The 20,738-nt window shown below is 47.5% G+C and overlaps 1 protein-coding gene across 1 annotated transcript in view; it reads left to right on the top strand.

Annotated features, from left to right (window-relative positions):
* Positions 1-5,326: 5,326 nt before the first annotated feature.
* LOC124034965 (phosphatidate cytidylyltransferase 1-like) overlaps positions 5,327-20,738 on the top strand; it is a 33,073-nt gene continuing 17,661 nt past the window's right edge. The window contains exons 1-5 of the mRNA XM_046348356.1: positions 5,327-5,344; positions 7,174-7,316; positions 10,129-10,225; positions 13,043-13,140; positions 19,535-19,674. Coding sequence (XP_046204312.1) covers positions 5,327-5,344; positions 7,174-7,316; positions 10,129-10,225; positions 13,043-13,140; positions 19,535-19,674 — 496 coding nt within the window. The remainder of the gene's footprint in view (positions 5,345-7,173; positions 7,317-10,128; positions 10,226-13,042; positions 13,141-19,534; positions 19,675-20,738) is intronic.

Below are 20,738 nucleotides of genomic sequence, written 5' to 3'. Positions count from 1 at the left end.
TGATCAGAGCTCCAGAATCAACTGGCTGCGAGGGGACCCTTCTCTAGGTGATGGCTTTGTTATGGAAGGTTCACTTCCTTTTAGGTGGTTGTAGAATGTACCGACTCCTTTCTGGATTTTGATCATGAGCAGATCTTTTTCAAATTCTTCTCTACGTGCATTAACTGTTTTTTAAAAAACATTGTACACGGATATTTTGGCGAGTCTTAGTTGGACCACAACCGTACAGGGCAATAAGTTCTATAACTGATTCAAGTATTTTTTTTGCCAGATCCTAATTGGGGATGTCTAATTTTATGTTCCTTTTGATGGCGTAGAAGGCCCTTCTTGCGGTGTGTGTGTCTCTTTCTCTCTCAGGTCGTTGTCAAAGGTGTTTATTCCACAGACTCGTGTGACATATTTTTCTTGGTGTGGAGGATTTTAGCTATTGTTATTTTGAGAGACAATTTTCTTTTCCTGTTTCTGTCTCTCTCACACCCCCCGCCCCAGCTCTGAACTCTACCCCCCCCAGCTCTGAACTCTACCCTAGTGTACTACAGCTCTGAACTCTACCCCCCCCCAGCTCTGAACTCTACCCTAGTGTACTACAGCTCTGAACTCTACCCCCCAGCTCTGAACTCTACCCTAGTGTACTACAGCTCTGAACTCTACCCTAGTGTACTACAGCTCTGAACTCTACCCCTAGTGTACTACAACAGCTCTGAACTCTACCCCCCAGCTCTGAACTCTACCCTAGTGTACTACAGCTCTGAACTCTATCCTAGTGTACTACAGCTCTGAACTCTACCCCCCCCAGCTCTGAACTCTATCCTAGTGTACTACAGCTCTGAACTCTATCCTAGTGTACAACAGCTCTGAACTCTACCCCCCAGCTCTGAACTCTACCCTAGTGTACTACAGCTCTGAACTCTACCCCCCAGCTCTGAACTCTACCCTAGTGTACTACAGCTCTGAACTCTACCCTAGTGTACTACAGCTCTGAACTCTACCCTAGTGTACTACAGCTCTGAACTCTATCCTTGTGTACTACAGCTCTGAACTCTACCCTAGTGTACTACAGCTCTGAACTCTACCCTAGTGTACTACAGCTCTGAACTCTATCCTAGTGTACAACAGCTCTGAACTCTATCCTAGTGTACTACAGCTCTGAACTCTACCCTAGTGTACTACAGCTCTGAACTCTACCCCCCCAGCTCTGAACTCTACCCTAGTGTACTACAGCTCTGAACTCTATCCTAGTGTACTACAGCTCTGAACTCTACCCTAGTGTACTACAGCTCTGAACTCTACCCCCCCAGCTCTGAACTCTACCCTAGTGTACTACAGCTCTGAACTCTACCCTAGTGTACTACAGCTCTGAACTCTACCCCCCCCCCCAGCTCTGAACTCTATCCTAGTGTACAACAGCTCTGAACTCTACCCTAGTGTACTACAGCTCTGAACTCTACCCTAGTGCAGCTCTGAACTCTACCCTAGTGTACCCCAGCTCTGAACTCTACCCTAGTGTACTACAGCTCTGAACTCTATCCTAGTGTACTACAGCTCTGAACTCTACCCCCCCAGCTCTGACCCCCCACTCTGAACTCTACCCTAGTGTACTACAGCTCTGAACTCTACCCTAGTGTACTACAGCTCTGAACTCTACCCTAGTGTACTACAGCTCTGAACTCTATCCTTGTGTACTACAGCTCTGAACTCTACCCTAGTGTACTACAGCTCTGAACTCTATCCTAGTGTACTACAGCTCTGAACTCTATCCTAGTGTACAACAGCTCTGAACTCTACCCTAGTGTACTACAGCTCTGAACTCTACCCTAGTGTACAACAGCTCTGAACTCTACCCCCCCAGCTCTAAACTCTACCCTAGTGTACAACAGCTCTGAACTCTACCCCCCCCAGCTCTAAACTCTACCCTAGTGTACTACAGCTCTGAACTCTACCCCCCCAGCTCTAAACTCTACCCTAGTGTACTACAGCTCTGAACTCTACCCTAGTGTACTACAGCTCTGAACTCTACCCTATTGTACTACAGCTCTGAACTCTACCCTAGTGTACTACAGCTCTGAACTCTACCCCCCCCCCAGCTCAGAACTCTATCCTAGTGTACTACAGCTCTGAACTCTACCCTAGTGTACTACAGCTCTGAACTCTACCCCCCAGCTCTGAACTCTATCCTAGTGTACTACAGCTCTGAACTCTACCCCCCAGCTCTGAACTATACCCTAGTGTACTACAGCTCTGAACTATACCCTAGTGTACAACAGCTCTGAACTATACCCTAGTGTACAACAGCTCTGAACTCTACCCTATTGTACTACAGCTCTGAACTCTACCCTAGTGTACTACAGCTCTGAACTCTACCCTAGTGTACTACAGCTCTGAACTCTACCTCCCCCAGCTCTGAACTCTACCCTAGTGTACTACAGCTCTGAACTCTACCCTAGTGTACTACAGCTCTGAACTCTACCCTAGTGTACTACAGCTCTGAACTCTACCCTAGTGTACTACAGCTCTGAACTCTACCCTAGTGTACTACAGCTCTGAACTCTACCCTAGTGTACAACAGCTCTGAACTCTACCCTAGTGTACAACAGCTCTGAAATGTAAATGTAAAAATGTAACTCTACCCTAGTGTACAACAGCTCTGAACTCTACCCTAGTGTACTACAGCTCTGAACTCTACCCTAGTGTACTACAGCTCTGAACTCTATCCTAGCGTACTACAGCTCTGAACTCTACCCTAGTGTACTACAGGGACCTCGGTTCGGTCCGCACTGTGAACCCGATTGAATACATAAAAATATATATATATTTACTACGTAAAAACACTATAGGCTATGCCTCTTGAGTAAATTTGAGCTGAACATTGTTTTTCCGGGCTCTTCCATTTTAAAAATACATTCTGTACAGTTTTAGGGTGCATATTCTCATCTATAAACCGTTCTCGGTGGTTGATGGGAGGTTTGAGCACCTCGTGAAAGTGCTTGAGCCACGTTACCAACTTTCCTCTTGCATCCATTCAAGCTGTCGGGTTGTACCAGCTCTATTTAAACAAGCCAAAGACCAAGTCTTCAATGAATTGGTCAATGAACCCTGTGTTGCTCGTACTTAAGGGACAGCCCATCACGTTACCCTGGAGAAACGCCCCCCCCCCCCCCCCCTTTATGAGAGTCACAAGTGAGCATCTGACACTGAAGGAGATATGGTGCATTCGTAACCAAGTGGGAATTTCCCACATACGACTGGGGGAAAATACACTAGAATGCCCCCCCCCCAACTGGTAATTACTAGTAACACTTCTCTCATTCGGTGGCCTTTGATAGCCTCTTATAACAGCATTTTCGTCAGTTAAATGCAACCACAAAACATTTTATTTATAAAATCCAGAATCCTCCAACCAGAATTTCTGGAAAACCAGGGAATTTTATTGGAAGTTCACAGAATTTCCTTCAAATACCTCATTATTATCTATCCTGATGCCTAGTCACTTTACCCTGTCTTCATGCACAGTGGGGCAAAAAAGTATTTAGTCAGCCACCAATTGTGCAAGTTCTTCCACTTAAAAAAATGAGAGGCCTGTAACTTTCCTCATAGGTACACTTCAACTATAACAGACAAAATGAGGGGGAAAAAATCCAGAAAATCCCATTGAAGGATTTTTTTATTTTTAAATTTGCAAATTATGGTGGGAAATAAGTATTTGGTCACCTACAAACAAGCAATATTTTTGTCTCTCACAGACCTGTAACTTCTTCTTTAAGAGGCTCCTCTGTCCTCCACTCGTTACCTGTATTAATGGCACCTGTTTGAACTTGTTATCAGTATAAAAGACACCTGTCCACAACCTCAAACAGTCACACTCCAAACTCCAATATGGCCAAGACCAAAGAGCTGTCAAAGGACACCAGAAATAAAATTGTAGACCTGCACCGGGCTGGGAAGACTGAATCTGCAATAGGTAAGCAGCTTGGTTTGAAAAAATCAACTGTGGGAGGGGAATTCCAGCTCAGGATCTCAGGCCTCTTTCTAGAGCTCTTTGGTATTTTATTAGGATCCCCATTAGCTGTTGCAAAAACAGCAGCTACTCTTCCTGGGGTCCACACAAAACAGGCATGCATAGTATTTATATCAGCCCTGTGATTACAATGAAGAGCAAGACGTTCTGCTCTGTTCTGGACCAGCTGCAGCTTAACTAGGTCTTTCCTTGCAGCACTGGACCACACGACTGGACAATAATCAAGATAAGACAAACCTACAGCCGGCAGGACTTGCTTTCGGGGAGTGCGGTGTCAAAATCTCTTTATTACAGAGAGAACTCTCCCCATCTTTACAACCATTGAATCTATAATCTATATGTTTTGACCATGACAGTAATTTAGTCTCCTCAACTTGTTCAACAGTCACACCATTCATTACCAAATTCAGCTGAGTTCTAGAACTTAAGGAATGATTTGTACCAAATACAATGTTCCTTGTTTTAGAGATGTTCTGGACCAGTTTATTACTGGCCACCCATTCCAAAACAGACTGCAACACTTTAAGGATTTCAGTGACTTCATTAGCTGTGGTTGCTGATGCGTAGCTGGTTGAATCATCAGCATACATGGACACATGCTTTGTTGAATGCATTAACAACAGGGATCTAGACGGCCACAAACCCGGGACAATCTGCGGTCCCAGGCACAAAGGCTAACAGTGTCACGGGCTACGTTCAAGCCCTCAAACCCCGCTAGCTTGATAGGCAGCTAGACTAGCTGCTACACCAAATAGCTCCTCCGACCCGGCCTTGGTCGGCAGGATCACTGGACAGAGAATAGCAGTCCCAGCAACTGATGCAGACTGTTTATCGGGATCCAAAGTAAGAAGCTAGCTAGCTGCTAAGAACTTTCCAATACATTTTCAAAACAACAAACCGAGCTCTCCCTCGTTCCGCGTTCAACAGGAAGTTAACTTCTTTGGGACTGGGGGGGCAGTAATTGAGAAGCTTGGATAAAAAGGTGCTCAGAGTAAACTGTCTGCTACTGAGCCATAAAAGCTGAATATGCATATAATTAGTAGATTTTGATAGAAAACACTCTGAAGTTTCTACAACTGTTTGAATGATGTCTGTGAGTATAACAGAACTCAAATGGCAGGCGAAAACCAGAGAAAAAAATCCAACCAGTAAGTGAGAAATCTGAGGTTAGTAGTTTTTCAAGATATTGCCTATCGAATATACAGTGTCTATGGGGTCCTATTGCACTTCCTAAGGCTTCCACTACATGTCAACAGTTTTTAGAACCTTGTTTGACGCTTCTACTGTGAAGGAGGTGGGAATGAGAGCTGAATGAGTCAGGGCTCTCAAGTGAGAGCGACCTGCGTTCCATTGCATTTCTAAAGACAAAGGAATTCTCCGGTTGAAACATTATTGAAGACTTATGATTATGACTTTTCGTCTGAACTTTCGTCTGAACTTTCGCCTGGACTTGCCCGCGCCTCCGTGAGTTGGATTGTGTACTAAACGCGCAAACAAAAATGAGGTATTTGGACATAAATGATGGACATTATCGAACAAAATAAATATTTATTGTGGAACTGGGATTCCTGGGAGTGCATTCTGATGAAGATCATCAAAGGTAAGTGAATATTTATAATGCTTTTTCTGACTTCTGTTGACTCCACAACATGGCGGGTATCTGTATGGCTTGTTTTGGTCTCTGAGCGCTGTAGATTATTGCATGGTGTGCTTTTTCCGTAAAGTTTCTTTGAAATCTGACACAGTGGTTGCATTAAGGAGAAGTGGATCTAAAATCCCATGCATAACACTTGTATCTTTTAGCAATGTTTATTATGAGTATTTCTGTAAATTGATGTGGCTCTCTGCAAAATCACCGGATGTTTTGGAACTACTGAAAATAACGAACTGATGTAAACTGAGATTTTTGCATATAAATATGAACTTTATCGAACAAAACATACATGTATTGTGTAACATGAAGTCCTATGAGTATCATCTGATGAAGATCATCAAAGGTTAGTGATTTAATTTGATCTCTTTCTGCTTTTTGTGACTCCTCTCTTTGGCTGGAAAAAATGGCTGTGTTTTTCTGTGACGAGGCGGTGACCTAACATAATCGTTCGGTCTGTTTTCGCAGTAACGCCTTTTTGAAATCGGACACTGTGGCTGGATTAACAACAAGTTTATCTTTAAAATGGTGTAAAATACTTATGTTTGAGGAATTTTAATTATGGGATTTTTGTTGTTTTTGAATTTGGCGCCATGCAATTTCACTGGCTGCTGTTGAGGTGGGACGCTACCGTCCCACATATCCCAGAGAAGATAAGAGTTCATATAAGGAAAACAATCAATTGAAATAAAAAAAATTAGGCCCTAATCTATGGATTTCACAAGACTGAGCAGGGGTGCAACCATGGGTGGGCCTGGTAGGGCATAGGCCAACCCACTGGGGAGCCAGGCCCAGCCAATCAGAATGAGGGCTTTATTACAGACAAAATATACTTATCCGTTTCATCAGCTGTCTGGGCGACTGGTATCAGACGATCCAGCAGGTGAAGAAGCCAGATGTGGAGGTCCTGGGCTGGCGTGGTTACATGTGGTTGTGAGGCCAGTTGAACGTACTGCCAAATTCTCTAAAACAACGTTGGAGGCGGCTTTGGTAGAGAAATGAACATTCAATTATCTGGCAACAGCTCTGGTGGACATTCCTGCAGTCAGCGTGCCACTTGCACGCTCCCTCAACTTGAGACATCTGTGGCATTGTGTTGTGGGACAAAACCGGACATTTTAGTGGGCTTTTGTCCCCAGCACAAGGCGCACCTGTGTAATGATAATGCTTCTTGATCATCCATCTGACAGGTGTGGCATAACTTGACAAAAGAGAAATGCTCATTAACAGAGATGTAAAAAAAAATGTGTGCAAAATTGGAAAAAAAAAAAAAATTGTGCCTATGGAAATGGGATCTTTTTACATGTTGCGTCTTTATATTTTGGTTCAGTATAGTATCATTGTTTGGTTTTATTTGTGCTGACACACTAGTATTCTAGTCTAACGCTGTGTGTGTGTGTGTGTGTGTGTGTGTGTGTGTGTGTGTGTGTGTGTGTGTGTGTGTGTGTGTGTGTGTGTGTGTGTGTGTGTGTGTGTGTGTGTGTGTGTGTGTGTGTGTGTGTGTTAGGAGGCAGCTGGAGAGGACAGATTGGGTCTGGCTGAGGGAGATGGAGACCGAGAGTCTAACGCAGGCACTCCAGAAGTTCCTCCCTCCACAGTAGACAACACTCCACAGTTCCTCAACAAGGCTGTGGAGGGCCTCAACCCCAGGTAACACACATAAATACACACACACACTTCAGTCTCTCAACAGGAAGTTGAGGCGGGAATGTCCGTTTAAAACCCCCTAAGGTCGATGACCACGCCCCCCCCTCCGGGAATCTAATTAGCATAATAAAACAATCCCGAGCAAGAAATGGGGGGGGGGGGGGGTTCTGCATTGGATGAGTCTCAATCCTCCACTCTGTCGATATTCTGCATCTGGAGAAAGTTGGCCGAGCTAAAGTGGTGTTTGTCAGACCATGTGATATCCAGAAAATCTGTCTTCTCACAAAATCATCTGTAGAGTCTGAACTGTTGGCCTACAAACCCCTCTAGGACCCCTCTAGGACCCCTCTATGACCCCTCTAGGACCGCTCTATGACCCCTCTATGACCCCTCTATGACCCCTCTATGGAAAGCTGAGACTCTCGCAAACACGATGGTGTTCCCCGTCTTGGTCTACGACTCCCACAAGCGTCTTGGGATTCGTCTGAAGCCGATCTACCAACTTCTGGCTGGAGCGTCCGAACAGTTTGGGCTACACACCAATATAATAGCCCTCTGTGGAAAGGTGACTCTCTCTCATGAACACCTACATATAGGTTGTTTTGCTCTAGGATGCCCACAGGCCTCGCAACTCGTCTAAAGGTCCCCCGGTCGGTACCAGTTGAAACAACTCAATGGACATATACAACGTTTTAGAACACCTACTCATTCAAGTTTTTATTTTATTTTTATTTTTTATTATTTCCTACATTGTAGAATAATAGTGAAGACATCAAAACTATGAAATAACACATATGGAATCATGTAGTAACCAAAAAAATGTTCAACAAATCAAAATATAATTTATATTTGCGATTCTTCAAATAGCCACCCTTTGCCATGATGATAGCTTTGCACACTCTTGGCATTCCCTCAACCAGCTCAACCAGATCTCCATTTAAGTCACAACAATAGACAAACATAGTGTGCTTAAACAAACAAACAAACAAAAGACTTAAAGGTCGAGACAGAGTCTGCGTCTATCACATGGGTAGGCAGACCATTCCATAAAAATGGAGCTCTATAGGAGAGAGCCCTGCCTCCAGCTGTTTACTTAGAAATTCTAGGGACATTGTTGGACAAAACCCACTGAGTCGATGGTGGCGCCGAAAGGTCTTTTGGAGTGGGTCTGTGGACTTTTCCATGTGAATATTGAAGTCACCGAATATTTGAATATTATCTGCCGTGACTACAAGGTCCAATAGGAGCTCAGTGAGGAACGCTGTATATGTCCCAGAAGGCCTGTAAACAGTAGCTATAAAAAGGCTGCATAGATTTCATGACTAGAAGCTCAAAAGACAAAAACGTATTGATGTATCTGTGTGTATTGATGTGTATCTGTGTGTGTTGATGTGTATCTGTGTGTGTTGATGTGGATCTGTGTGTGTTGATGTGGATCTGTGTGTGTTGATGTGGATCTGTGTGTGTTGATGTGGATCTGTGTGTGTTGATGTGGATCTGTGTGTGTTGATGTGGATCTGTGTGTGTTGATGTGGATCTGTGTGTGTTGATGTGGATCTGTCTGTGTTGATGTGTATCTGTCTGTGTTGATGTGTATCTGTGTGTATCTGTCTGTGTTGATGTGGATCTGTATGTATTGATGTGGATCTGTGTGTGTTGATGTGGATCTGTGTGTATCTGTCTGTGTTGATGTGGATCTGTATGTATTGATGTGGATCTGTGTGTGTTGATGTGGATCTGTGTGTATCTGTCTGTGTTGATGTGGATCTGTGTGTATCTGTCTGTGTTGATGTGGATCTGTCTGTGTTGATGTGGATCTGTCTGTGTTGATGTGGATCTGTGTGATGTGATGTGTATCTGTCTGTGTTGATGTGTATCTGTCTGTGTTGATGTGTATCTGTCTGTGTTGATGTGTATCTGTCTGTGTTGACGTGTATCTGTCTGTGTTGACGTGTATCTGTCTGTGTTGACGTGTATCTGTGTGTGTTGACGTGTATCTGTGTGTGTTGATGTGTGTTGATGTGGATCTGTCTGTGTTGATGTGGATCTGTCTGTGTTGATGTGGATCTGTGTGTGTTGATGTGGATCTGTGTGTGTTGATGTGTATCTGTGTGTGTTGATGTGTATCTGTGTGTGTTGATGTGTATCTGTGTGTGTTGATGTGGATCTGTCTGTGTTGATGTGGATCTGTCTGTGTTGATGTGGATCTGTCTGTGTTGATGTGGATCTGTCTGTGTTGATGTGGATCTGTCTGTGTTGATGTGGATCTGTCTGTGTTGATGTGGATCTGTGTGTGTTGATGTGTATCTGTGTGATGTTGATGTGTATCTGTGTGATGTTGATGTGTATCTGTCTGTGTTGATGTGTGTCTGTGTTGATGTGGATCTGTGTGTATCTGTCTGTGTTGATGTGGATCTGTGTGTATCTGTCTGTGTTGATGTGGATCTGTCTGTATTGATGTGGATCTGTGTGTATTGATGTGTATCTGTGTGTATTGATGTGTATCTGTCTGTATTGATGTGTATCTGTCTGTGTTGATGTGGATCTGTCTGTGTTGATGTGGATCTGTCTGTGTTGATGTGGATCTGTCTGTGTTGATGTGGATCTGTCTGTGTTGATGTGTATCTGTGTGTTGTGATGTGTATCTGTCTGTTGATGTGTATCTGTCTGTTGATGTGGATCTGTGTGTATCTGTCTGTGTTGATGTGGATAAGAGCGTCTGCTAAATGACTTAAATGTAATGTAAATGTAAATCTGTGTGTGTTGATGTGGATCTGTCTGTGTTGATGTGGATCTGTCTGTGTTGTGTTTCCAGATGGAAGAACTGGTGGATCCGAGGGGTTCTGTCTCTGGCCATGATTTCAGGATTCTTTATGGTCATCTACCTGGGACCCACCATGCTCATATTAGTGGTATGAGGCTTCATAACACCATGCTCATATTAGTGGTACGAGGCTTCATAACACCATGCTCATATTAGTGGTACGAGGCTTCATAACACCATGCTCATATTAGTGGTACAAGGCTTTATAACACCATGCTCATATTAGTGGTACAAGGCTTCATAACACCATGCTCATATTAGTGATACGAGGCTTCATAACACCATGCTCATATTAGTGGTACGAGGCTTCATAACACCATGCTCATATTAGTGGTACAAGCCTTTATAACACCATGCTCATATTAGTGGTACAAGGCTTCATAACACCATGTTCATATTAGTGGTACGAGGCTTTTTTTTATGACCAGTGGTGGTAACCAGTGGTAACTCCCCCTGGGTGGGTAGGTGGTAACTCCCCCTGGGTAGGTAGGTGGTAACTCCCCCTGGGTGGGTAGGTGGTAACCAGTGGTAACTCCCCCTGGGTAGGTAGGTGGTAACTCCCCCTGGGTAGGTAGGTGGTAACTCCCCCTGGGTAGGTAGGTGGTAACTCCCCTGTAGGTAGGTGGTGGTGGTAACTCCCCTGGGTATGTGGAGGTGGTAACTCCCCTGGGTAGGTAGGTGGTAACTAACTCCCTGGGTGGGTAGGTGGTAACTCTCCCTGGGTGGGTAGGTGGGTGGTAACTCTCCCTGGGTGGGTAGGTGGTAACTCTCCCTGGGTGGGAGGTGGTAACCTCTCCTGGGTTAGGTGGTGGTAACTCCCCTGGGTGGGTAGGTGGTGGTAACTCCCCTGGGTGGGTAGGTGGTAACATCTCCTGGGTGGGTATTAGTGGTAACCAGGGGTAACTCTTCCTGGGTGGGGGTAGGTGGTAAACCAGGGGTAACTCCCCTGGGTGGGTAGGTGGTAACCAGGGGTAACTCCCCTGGGTGGGTAGGTGGTAAACCAGGGGTAACTCATATCCTGGGTGGGTAGGTGGTAACTCCCCTGGGTGGGTAGGTAACCAGGGTAACTCCCTGTGGGTATTAGTGGTAACTCCCCCTGGGTGGGTAGGTGGTAAACCAGGGGTAACTCCCCTGGGTAGGTGATAGGAGGTTCAACTCCCCTGGGTCCCCTGGGGGTAGGTGGTAACTCCCCCTGGGTAGGTAGGTGGTAACTCCCCTGGGTGGGTAGGTGGTAACCAGGTGGTCCCCTGGGTAGGTAGGTGGTAACTCCCCCTGGGTGGTAACTCCCCTAGGTGGTAACTCCCCTGGGTAGGTGGTAACACCCTGGGTGGGTAGGTGGTAACTCCCCTGGGTGGGTAGGTGGTAACTCTCCCTGGGTGGGTAGGTGGTAACTCCTGGTGGTAAGGTGGTAACTCCCCTGGGTGGGTAGGTGCTAACTCTCCCTGGGTAGGTAGGTGGTAACTCCCCTGGGTGGGTAGGTGGTAACTCCCTGGGTAGGTGGTAGGTGGTAACCCCTGGGTAGGGGTAAGGTGGTAACCAGGGGTAACTTCTCCTGGGTGGGTAGGTAAGGTGGTAACTCCCCTGGGTGGGTAGGTGGTAACTCCCCTGGGTGGGTAGGTGGTAACCAGGGGTAACTCTTCCTGGGTGGGTAGGTGGTAACCAGGGGTAACTCTTCCTGGGTGGGTAGGTGGTAACTCTCCCTGGGTGGGTAGGTGGTAACTCTCCCTGGGTGGGTAGGTGGTAACTCTCCCTGGGTGGGTAGGTGGTAACTCTCCCTGGGTGGGTAGGTGGTAACTCTCCCTGGGTGGGTAGGTGGTAACTCTCCCTGGGTGGGTAGGTGGTAACTCTCCCTGGGTGGGTAGGTGGTAACTCCCCCTGGGTGGGTAGGTGGTAACCAGGGGTAACTTCTCCTGGGTGGGTAAGTGGTAACCAGTGGTAACTCCCCCTGGGTGGGTAGGTGGTAACCAGGGGTAACTCTTCCTGGGTGGGTAGGTGGTAACCTCTTCCTGGGTGGGTAGGTGGTAACCAGGGGTAACTCTTCCTGGGTGGGTAGGTGGTAACCAGGGGTAACTCTTCCTGGGTGGGTAGGTGGTAACCAGGGGTAACTCTCCCTGGGTGGGTAGGTGGTAACCAGGGGTAACTCCCCCTGGGTGGGTAGGTGGTAACCAGGGGTAACTCCCCCTGGGTGGGAAGGTGGTAACCAGGGATAACTTCTCCTGGGTGGGTAAGTGGTAACCAGTGGTAACTCCCCCTGGGTGGGTAGGTGGTAACTCCCCCTGGGTGGGTAGGTGGTAACTCCCCCTGGGTGGGTAGGTGGTAACTCCCCCTGGGTGGGTAGGTGGTAACTCCCCCTGGGTGGGTAGGTGGTAACTCCCCCTGGGTGGGTAGGTGGTAACTCCCCCTGGGTGGGTAGGTGGTAACTCCCCCTGGGTGGGTAGGTGGTAACTCCCCCTGGGTGGGTAGGTGGTAACCAGGGGTAACTCTTCCTGGGTGGGTAGGTGGTAACCAGGGGTAACTCCCCCTGGGTGGGTAGGTGGTAACCAGGGGTAACTCCCCCTGGGTGGGTAGGTGGTAACCAGGGGTAACTCCCCCTGGGTGGGTAGGTGGTAACCAGGGGTAACTCCCCCTGGGTGGGTAGGTGGTAACCAGGGGTAACTCCCCCTGGGTGGGTAGGTGGTAACCAGGGGTAACTTCTCCTGGGTGGGTAAGTGGTAACCAGTGGTAACTCCCCCTGGGTGGGTAGGTGGTAACTCCCCCTGGGTGGGTAGGTGGTAACCAGGGGTAACTCTTCCTGGGTGGGTAGGTGGTAACCAGGGGTAACTCTTCCTGGGTGGGTAGGTGGTAACCAGTGGTAACTCCCCCTGGGTGGGTAGGTGGTAACCATGTGATCCTCTCTCCTTTGTAGGTGATGACCATCCAGATCAAGTGTTTTCAGGAGATCATAGATATCGGCTACAGAGTCTACCATTCCTACGAGCTGCCCTGGTTCAGGACACTCAGCTGGTGAGGACATTGTATCTAAACTGAACAAAAATATAAACGCAACATGCAACTATTTCAAAGATTTTTTTACTGAGTTACATTTCATTTAAGGAAATGAGTCCAATTGAAACAAATTCATTAGGCCCTAATCTATGGATTTCACATGACTGAGAATACAGATATGCATCTGTTGGTCACAGAGACCTTAGACAAAGTAGGGGCGTGGATCTGAGAACCAGTCCGTATCTGGTGTGACCACCATTTGCCTCATGCAGCGCGACACATCTCCTTCACACAGAGTTGATCAGGCTGTTGATTGTGGCCTGTGGAATGTTGTCCCACTCCTCTTCAATAGCTGTGCGAAGTTGCTGGATATTGGTGGGAACTGGAACATGCAGGCGTACACGTCGATCCAGAGCATCCCAAACATGCTCAATGGGTGACATGTTTGGTGAGTATGCAGGCCATGGAAGAACTGGGATATTTTCAGCTTCCGGGAAGTGTGTACAGATCCTTGCGACATGGGGCTGTACATTATCATGCTGAAACATGAGGTGATGACGGCGGATGAATGGCACAGCAATGGGCCTCAGGATCTCATCACGGTATCTCTGTGCATTCAAATTTCCATTGATTTAAATGCAATTGTGTTCGTTGTTCGTAGCTTATACCTGCCCATACCATAACCCCACCACCACCATGGGGCACTCTGTTCACACCGTTGACATCAGCAAACCGCTCGCCTACACGACGCCATACACGCTGTCTGCCATGGACAGTTGAAACCGGGATTCATCCGTGAAGAGCACACGACTACAGCGTACCAGTGACCAACATTCAGTTCTCTGGCAACAGCTCTGGTGGACATTCCTGCAGTCAGCATGCCAATCGCACGCTCCCTCAAGACATCAGTGGCATTGTGTTGTGTGACAAAACTATACATTTTAGAGTGACCTTTTATTGTCTCCAGAGACAAGGTGCACCTGTGGAATGATCATGCTGTTTAATCAGCTTCTTGATGTGCCACACCTGTCAGGTGGATGGATAGTCTTGGCAAAGGACATATACTCACGAACAGGGATGAGAGAAATTAGCTGTTTTGTTGCTTATTTCAGCTCGTGAAACATGAGACCAGCACTTTACATGTTGCCTTTATATTGTGGTCCTTCTGTAGCTCAGTTGGTAGAGCATGGCGCTTGTAACGCCAGGGTAGTGGGTTCGATCCCCGGGACCACCCATACGTAGAATGTATGCACACATGACTGTAAGTCGCTTTGGATAAAAGCGTCTGCTAAATGGCATATATTATTATTATTATATTATTGTTGTTCAGTGTATCTCGATCTCTCCTGTAACACACAGCCTTTAAAGGAGGTTAAAATGTCTGAAGGTTACATTTAGTAGGTCTCTTTTTTTCCCCCCTCTATTTCACCCATCTCTCTCTTTCTGGTTCCCTACGGTCCCTACCCTCTCTCTCTTTCTGTTTCCCTACCCTCTCTCTCTCTCTCCTTCTGGTGCCCTACCTTCTCTCTCTCTCTCTCTCTCTCTCTCTCTCTCTTTCTGGGTCCCTACCCTCTCTCTCTCTCTCTTTCTGGGTCCCTACCCTCTCTCTCTCTCTTTCTGGTTCCCTACCCTCTCTCTCTCTTTCTGGTTCCCTACCCTCTCTCTCTCTTTCTGGTTCCCTACCCTCTCTCTCTCTGGTTCCCTACCCTCTCTCTCTCTTTCTGGTTCCCTACCCTCTCTCTCTCTCTCTTTCTGGTTCCCTACCCTCTCTCTCTCTTTCTTTCTGGTTCCCTACCCTCTCTCTCTCTTTCTTTCTGGTTCCCTACCCTCTCTCTCTCTCTTTCTGGTTCCCTACCCTCTCTCTCTCTCTTTCTGGTTCCCTACCCTCTCTCTCTCTTTCTGGTTCCCTACCCTCTCTCTCTGGTTCCCTACCCTCTCTCTCTCTCTCTGGTTCCCTACCCTCTCTCTCTCTCTTTCTGGTTCCTACCCTCTCTCTCTCTTTCTGGTTCCCTACCCTCTCTCTCTCTGGTTCCCTACCCTCTCTCTCTCTTTCTGGTTCCCTACCCTCTCTCTCTCTTTCGTTCTGGTTCCCTACCCTCTCTCTCTCTCTCTTTCTGGTTCCCTACCCTCTCTCTCTCTCTTTCTGGTTCCCTACCCTCTCTCTCTCTCTCTTTCTGGTTCCCTACCCTCTCTCTCTCTCTTTCTGGTTCCCTACCCTCCCTCTCTCTCTCTTTCTGGTTCCCTACCCTCTCTCTCTCTTTCTGGTTCACTACCCTCTCTCTCTTTTCCGGTTCACTACCCTCTCTCTCTTTTCCGGTTCACTACCCTCTCTCTCTTTTCCGGTTCCCTACCCTCTCTCTCTTTTCCGGTTCCCTACCCTCTCTCTCTTTTCCGGTTCCCTACCCTCTCTCTCTTTTCCGGTTCCCTACCCTCTCTCTCTTTTCCGGTTCCCTACCCTCTCTCTCTTTCCGGTTCCCTACCCTCTCTCTCTTTCTGGTTCCCTACCCTCTCTCTTTCTGGTTCCCTACCCTCTTTCTCTCTTTCTGGTTCCCTACCCTCTCTCTCTCTCTCTCTCTCTCTCTCTCTCCTTCTGGTGCCCTACCCTCTCTCTCTCTTTCTTTCTGGTTCCCTACCCTCTCTCTCTTTCTTTCTGGTTCCCTACCCTCTCTCTCTCTCTTTCTGGTTCCCTACCCTCTCTCTCTCTCTTTCTGGTTCCCTACCCTCTCTCTCTCTTTCTGGTTCCCTACCCTCTCTCTCTCTTTCTGGTTCCCTACCCTCTCTCTCTCTTTCTGGTTCCCTACCCTCTCTCTCTCTTTCTGGTTCCCTACCCTCTCTCTCTCTTTCTGGTTCCCTACCCTCTCTCTCTCTTTCTGGTTCCCTACCCTCTCTCTCTCTTTCGTTCTGGTTCCCTACCCTCTCTCTCTCTTTCGTTCTGGTTCCCTACCCTCTCTCTCTCTTTCGTTCTGGTTCCCTACCCTCTCTCTCTCTTTCTGGTTCCCTACCCTCTCTCTCTCTCTTTCTGGTTCCCTACCCTCTCTCTCTCTTTCTGGTTCCCTACCCTCTCTCTCTCTCTTTCTGGTTCCCTACCCTCTCTCTCTCTCTTTCTGGTTCCCTACCCTCTCTCTCTCTCTTTCTGGTTCCCTACCCTCTCTCTCTCTCTTTCTGGTTCACTACCCTCTCTCTCTCTCTTTCTGGTTCACTACCCTCTCTCTCTCTCTTTCTGGTTCACTACCCTCTCTCTCTCTTTCTGGTTCCCTACCCTCTCTCTCTCTCTTTCTGGTTCCCTTTCTCTTTCTGGTTCCCCCTCTCTCTCTCTCTTTCTGGTTCCCTACCCCCTCTCTCTCTCTCTTTCTGGTTCCCTACCCTCTCTCTCTCTCTTTCTGGTTCCCTACCCTCTCTCTCTCTCTTTCTGGTTCCCTACCTCTCTCTCTCTCTTTCTGGTTCCCTACCCTCTCTCTCTCTCTTTCTGGTTCCCTACCCTCTCTCTCTCTTCTTTCTGGTTCACTACCCTCTCTCTCTCTCTTTCTGGTTCCCTACCCTCTCTCTCTCTCTCTTTCTGGTTCACTACCCTCTCTCTCTCTCTCTTTCTGGTTCACTACCCTCTCTCTCTCTCTCTTTCTGGTTCTTTCTGGTTCACTACTCTCTCTTTCTGGTTCACTACCCTCTCTCTTTCTGGTTCACTACCCTCTCTCTTTCTGGTTCACTACCCTCTCTCTTTCTGGTTCACTACCCTCTCTCTTTCTGGTTCACTACCCTCTCTCTCTCTCTCTTTCTGGTTCACTACCCTCTCTCTCTCTCTCTTTCTGGTTCACTACCCTCTCTCTCTCTCTCTTTCTGGTTCACTACCCTCTCTCTCTCTCTCTTTCTGGTTCACTACCCTCTCTCTTTCTGGTTCACTACCCTCTCTCTTTCTGGTTCACTACCCTCTCTCTTTCTGGTTCACTACCCTCTCTCTTTCTGGTTCACTACCCTCTCTCTCTTTTCCGGTTCACTACCCTCTCTCTCTTTTCCGGTTCACTACCCTCTCTCTCTTTTCCGGTTCACTACCCTCTCTCTCTTTTCCGGTTCCCTACCCTCTCTCTCTTTTCCGGTTCCCTACCCTCTCTCTCTTTTCCGGTTCCCTACCCTCTCTCTCTTTTCCGGTTCCCTACCCTCTCTCTCTTTTCCGGTTCCCTACCCTCTCTCTCTTTTCCGGTTCCCTACCCTCTCTCTCTTTTCCGGTTCCCTACCCTCTCTCTCTTTTCCGGTTCCCTACCCTCTCTCTTTTCCGGTTCCCTACCCTCTCTCTCTTTTCCGGTTCCCTACCCTCTCTCTCTTTTCCGGTTCCCTACCCTCTCTCTCTTTTCCGGTTCCCTACCCTCTCTCTCTTTTCCGGTTCCCTACCCCTCTCTTTTCCGGTTCCCTACCCTCTCTCTCTTTGCGGTTCCCTACCCTCTCTCTTTTCCGGTTCCCTACCCTCTCTCTTTTCCGGTTCGCTACCCTCTCTCTCTTTTCCGGTTCCCTACCCTCTCTCTCTTTTCCGGTCCCCTACCCTCTCTCTCTTTTCCGGTCCCCTACCCTCTCTCTCTTTTCCGGTCCCCTACCCTCTCTCTCTTTTCCGGTCCCCTACCCTCTCTCTCTTTTCCGGTCCCCTACCCTCTCTCTCTTTTCCGGTCCCCTACCCTCTCTCTCTTTTCCGGTCCCCTACCCTCTCTCTCTTTTCCGGTCCCCTACTCCTCTTTTCTCGGCTTTTCCGGTTCCCTACCCTCTCTCGCTTTTCCGGTTCCCTACCCTCTCGGTTCCCTACCCTCTCTCTCTTTCCGGTTCCCTACCCTCTCTCTCTTTTCCGGTTCCCTACCCTCTCTCTCTTTTCCGGTTCCCTACCCTCTCTCTCTTTTCCGGTCCCCTACCCTCTCTCTCTTTTCCGGTCCCCTACCCTCTCTCTCTTTTCCGGTCCCCTACCCCTCTCTCTTTTCCGGTCCCCTACCCTCTCCTTTCTCCCCTCTTCGCTTTTCCGGTTCCCTACCCTCTCTCGCTTTTCGGTTCCCTACCCTCTCTCTCTTTTCCGGTTCCCTCTCTCTCTTTTCCGGTTCCCTACCCTCTCTCTCTTTTCCGGTTCCCTACCCTCTCTCTCTTTTCCGGTTCCCTACCCTCTCTCTCTTTTCCGGTTCCCTACCCTCTCTCTCTTTTCCGGTTCCCTACCCTCTCTCTCTTTTCCGGTTCCCTACCCTCTCCGGTTCTACCCTTTTCCGGTTCCCTACCCTCTCTCTCTTTTCCGGTTCCCTACCCTCTCTCTCTTTTCCGGTTCCCTACCCTCTCTCTCTTTTCCGGTTCCCTACCCTCTCTCTCTTTTCCGGTTCCCTACCCTCTCTCTCTTTTCCGGTTCCCTACCCTCTCTCTTTCTGGTTCCCTACCCTCTCTCTCTTTTCCGGTTCCCTACCCTCTCTCTCTTTTCCGGTTCGCTACCCTCTCTCTCTTTTCCGGTTCCCTACCCTCTCTCTCTTTTCCGGTTCCCTACCCTCTCTCTCTTTGTGGTTCCCTACCCTCTCTCTCTTTTCCGGTTCCCTACCCTCTCTCTCTTTTCCGGTTCCCTACCCTCTCTCTCTTTTCCGGTTCGCTACCCTCTCTCTTTCTGGTTCGCTACCCTCTCTCTCTTTTCCGGTTCGCTACCCTCTCTCTCTTTTCCGGTTCGCTACCCTCTCTCTCTTTTCCGGTTCCCTACCCTCTCTCTCTTTTCCGGTTCCCTACCCTCTCTCTCTTTGTGGTTCCCTACCCTCTCTCTCTTTTCCGGTTCCCTACCCTCTCTCTCTTTTCCGGTTCCCTACCCTCTCTCTCTTTTCCGGTTCCCTACCCTCTCTCTCTTTCCCTACGGTCTCTCTCTCTCGCTCACGTCCCTCTCTCTGCTCTGCCTCTGTCTAAAATGCTGCCTAGTGTTACTCTGCAGGTAATAGTGTGAATATGGAGTGGCCCTCTCCCCTTTTGAGTTTTACATTTCTGTACAGCAGAGCAGCTTTCGTGCACTTTGTTTTAAAAATATTTTTCTTATTTTATTTCAGTTTAGAAAATAGTTTCCAATTTTAGTTTCAGTTGACCATAATAACCTTGACACACAACACACACTCACACACCAGTCAAGCCAACCCTGAACAAAGGCCACTGCAATGAAACCCTCTCAACCAACCCTTATCACTCACACAACCAAACTCTAACCTTGATACCCAACAAATATGTGAGGTAAAAAAACACACATTAAACCAATGGAGGGATTACAATATCCTTCCTCTGTTTTTCCAGGAACTTTAGGTTACTTTTTGATTTGTGTTGAACTGATTGATACTGAATAAATAGAGCCTATGTGATGCAAAACACACACACACATTTAAAGAGAGAGCTACATATTCACAGTATCCATCTTTGTTTGTTTGTCTTCCAGGTACTTCCTGATTTGTGTGAATTATTTCTTCTACGGTGAGACGTTGGCGGAGTACTTTGGTGCGTTGGTTCAGAGAGAGGATTCACTCCAGTTCCTGGTCCGATACCACCGCTTCATCTCCTTCACTCTCTACCTGGCAGGTGAGCCTCGGTGGAAGATCGATACAGCATGTGCTGTGTTTACTATAGAAGAAGAAGAAGACGGCGCATTAGGAAAGTATTCAGACCCCTCGGTGGAACACAGCAGAAACACAGCCATCGATACAGCATGTGCTGTGTTTAATATAGAAGAAGACGGCGCATTAAGAAAGTATTCAGACCCCTTTTGTATTTTTCCACATTTTGTTACGTTAGTCTTATTCTAAAATGGGTTCAATTGTCGTCCCCCCCCCCATCAATCTACACACAATACCCCATAATGACATCACAATACCCCATAATGACATCACAATACCCCATAATGACATAATAATAATAATAATAATATATGCCATTTAGCAGACGCTTTTATCCAAAGCGACTTACAGTCATGTGTGCATACATTCTACGTCATAATGACATCACAATACCCCATAATGACAAAGCAAAAACGTTTTTTTTAAAATATATATTTGCAAAAGTATACAAATAATATCACATTTCCATAAGTATTCAGACCCTTTACTCAGTACTGTGTTGAAGCACCTTTGGCAGTGATTACAGCCTCAAGTCTTGTTGGGTATGACGCTACAAGCTTGGTACACCTGTATTTGGGGAGTTTCTCCTGTTCTTCTCTGCAGATCCTCTCAAACTCTGTCAGGTTGGATGGGGAGCATTGCTGCACAGCTTTTTTCAGGTCTCTCCAGAGATGTTCGATCGGGTTCAAGTCCGGGCTCTGGCTGGGCAACTCAAGGACAATCAGGTCACAGCCAAGAAAACTCCCGCGTTGTCTTGGCTGTGTGCTTAGGGTCGTTGTCCTGTTGGAAGGTGAACCTTTTCCCCATTCTGAGGTGCTGAGCACTCTGGAGCAGGTTTTCATCAAGGATCTCTCTGTACTTTGCTCTGTTCATCTTTCCCTCGATACAGACTAGTCTCCAAGTCTCTGCCGCTGAAAAACATACCCACATCATGATGCTGCCACCACCACCATGCTTCACCGTAGGGATGGTGTCAGGTCTCCTCCGGATGTGACGCTTTGCATTCAGGCCAAAGAGTTCAATCTTGAT

The sequence above is a fragment of the Oncorhynchus gorbuscha genome, linkage group LG05 (assembly GCF_021184085.1).
Source record: "Oncorhynchus gorbuscha isolate QuinsamMale2020 ecotype Even-year linkage group LG05, OgorEven_v1.0, whole genome shotgun sequence".
Taxonomy (NCBI): Eukaryota; Metazoa; Chordata; class Actinopteri; order Salmoniformes; family Salmonidae; genus Oncorhynchus; species Oncorhynchus gorbuscha.
Note: the sequence above shows the minus strand (reverse complement) of the source record. Positions and strands in the feature narration are given on the sequence as shown.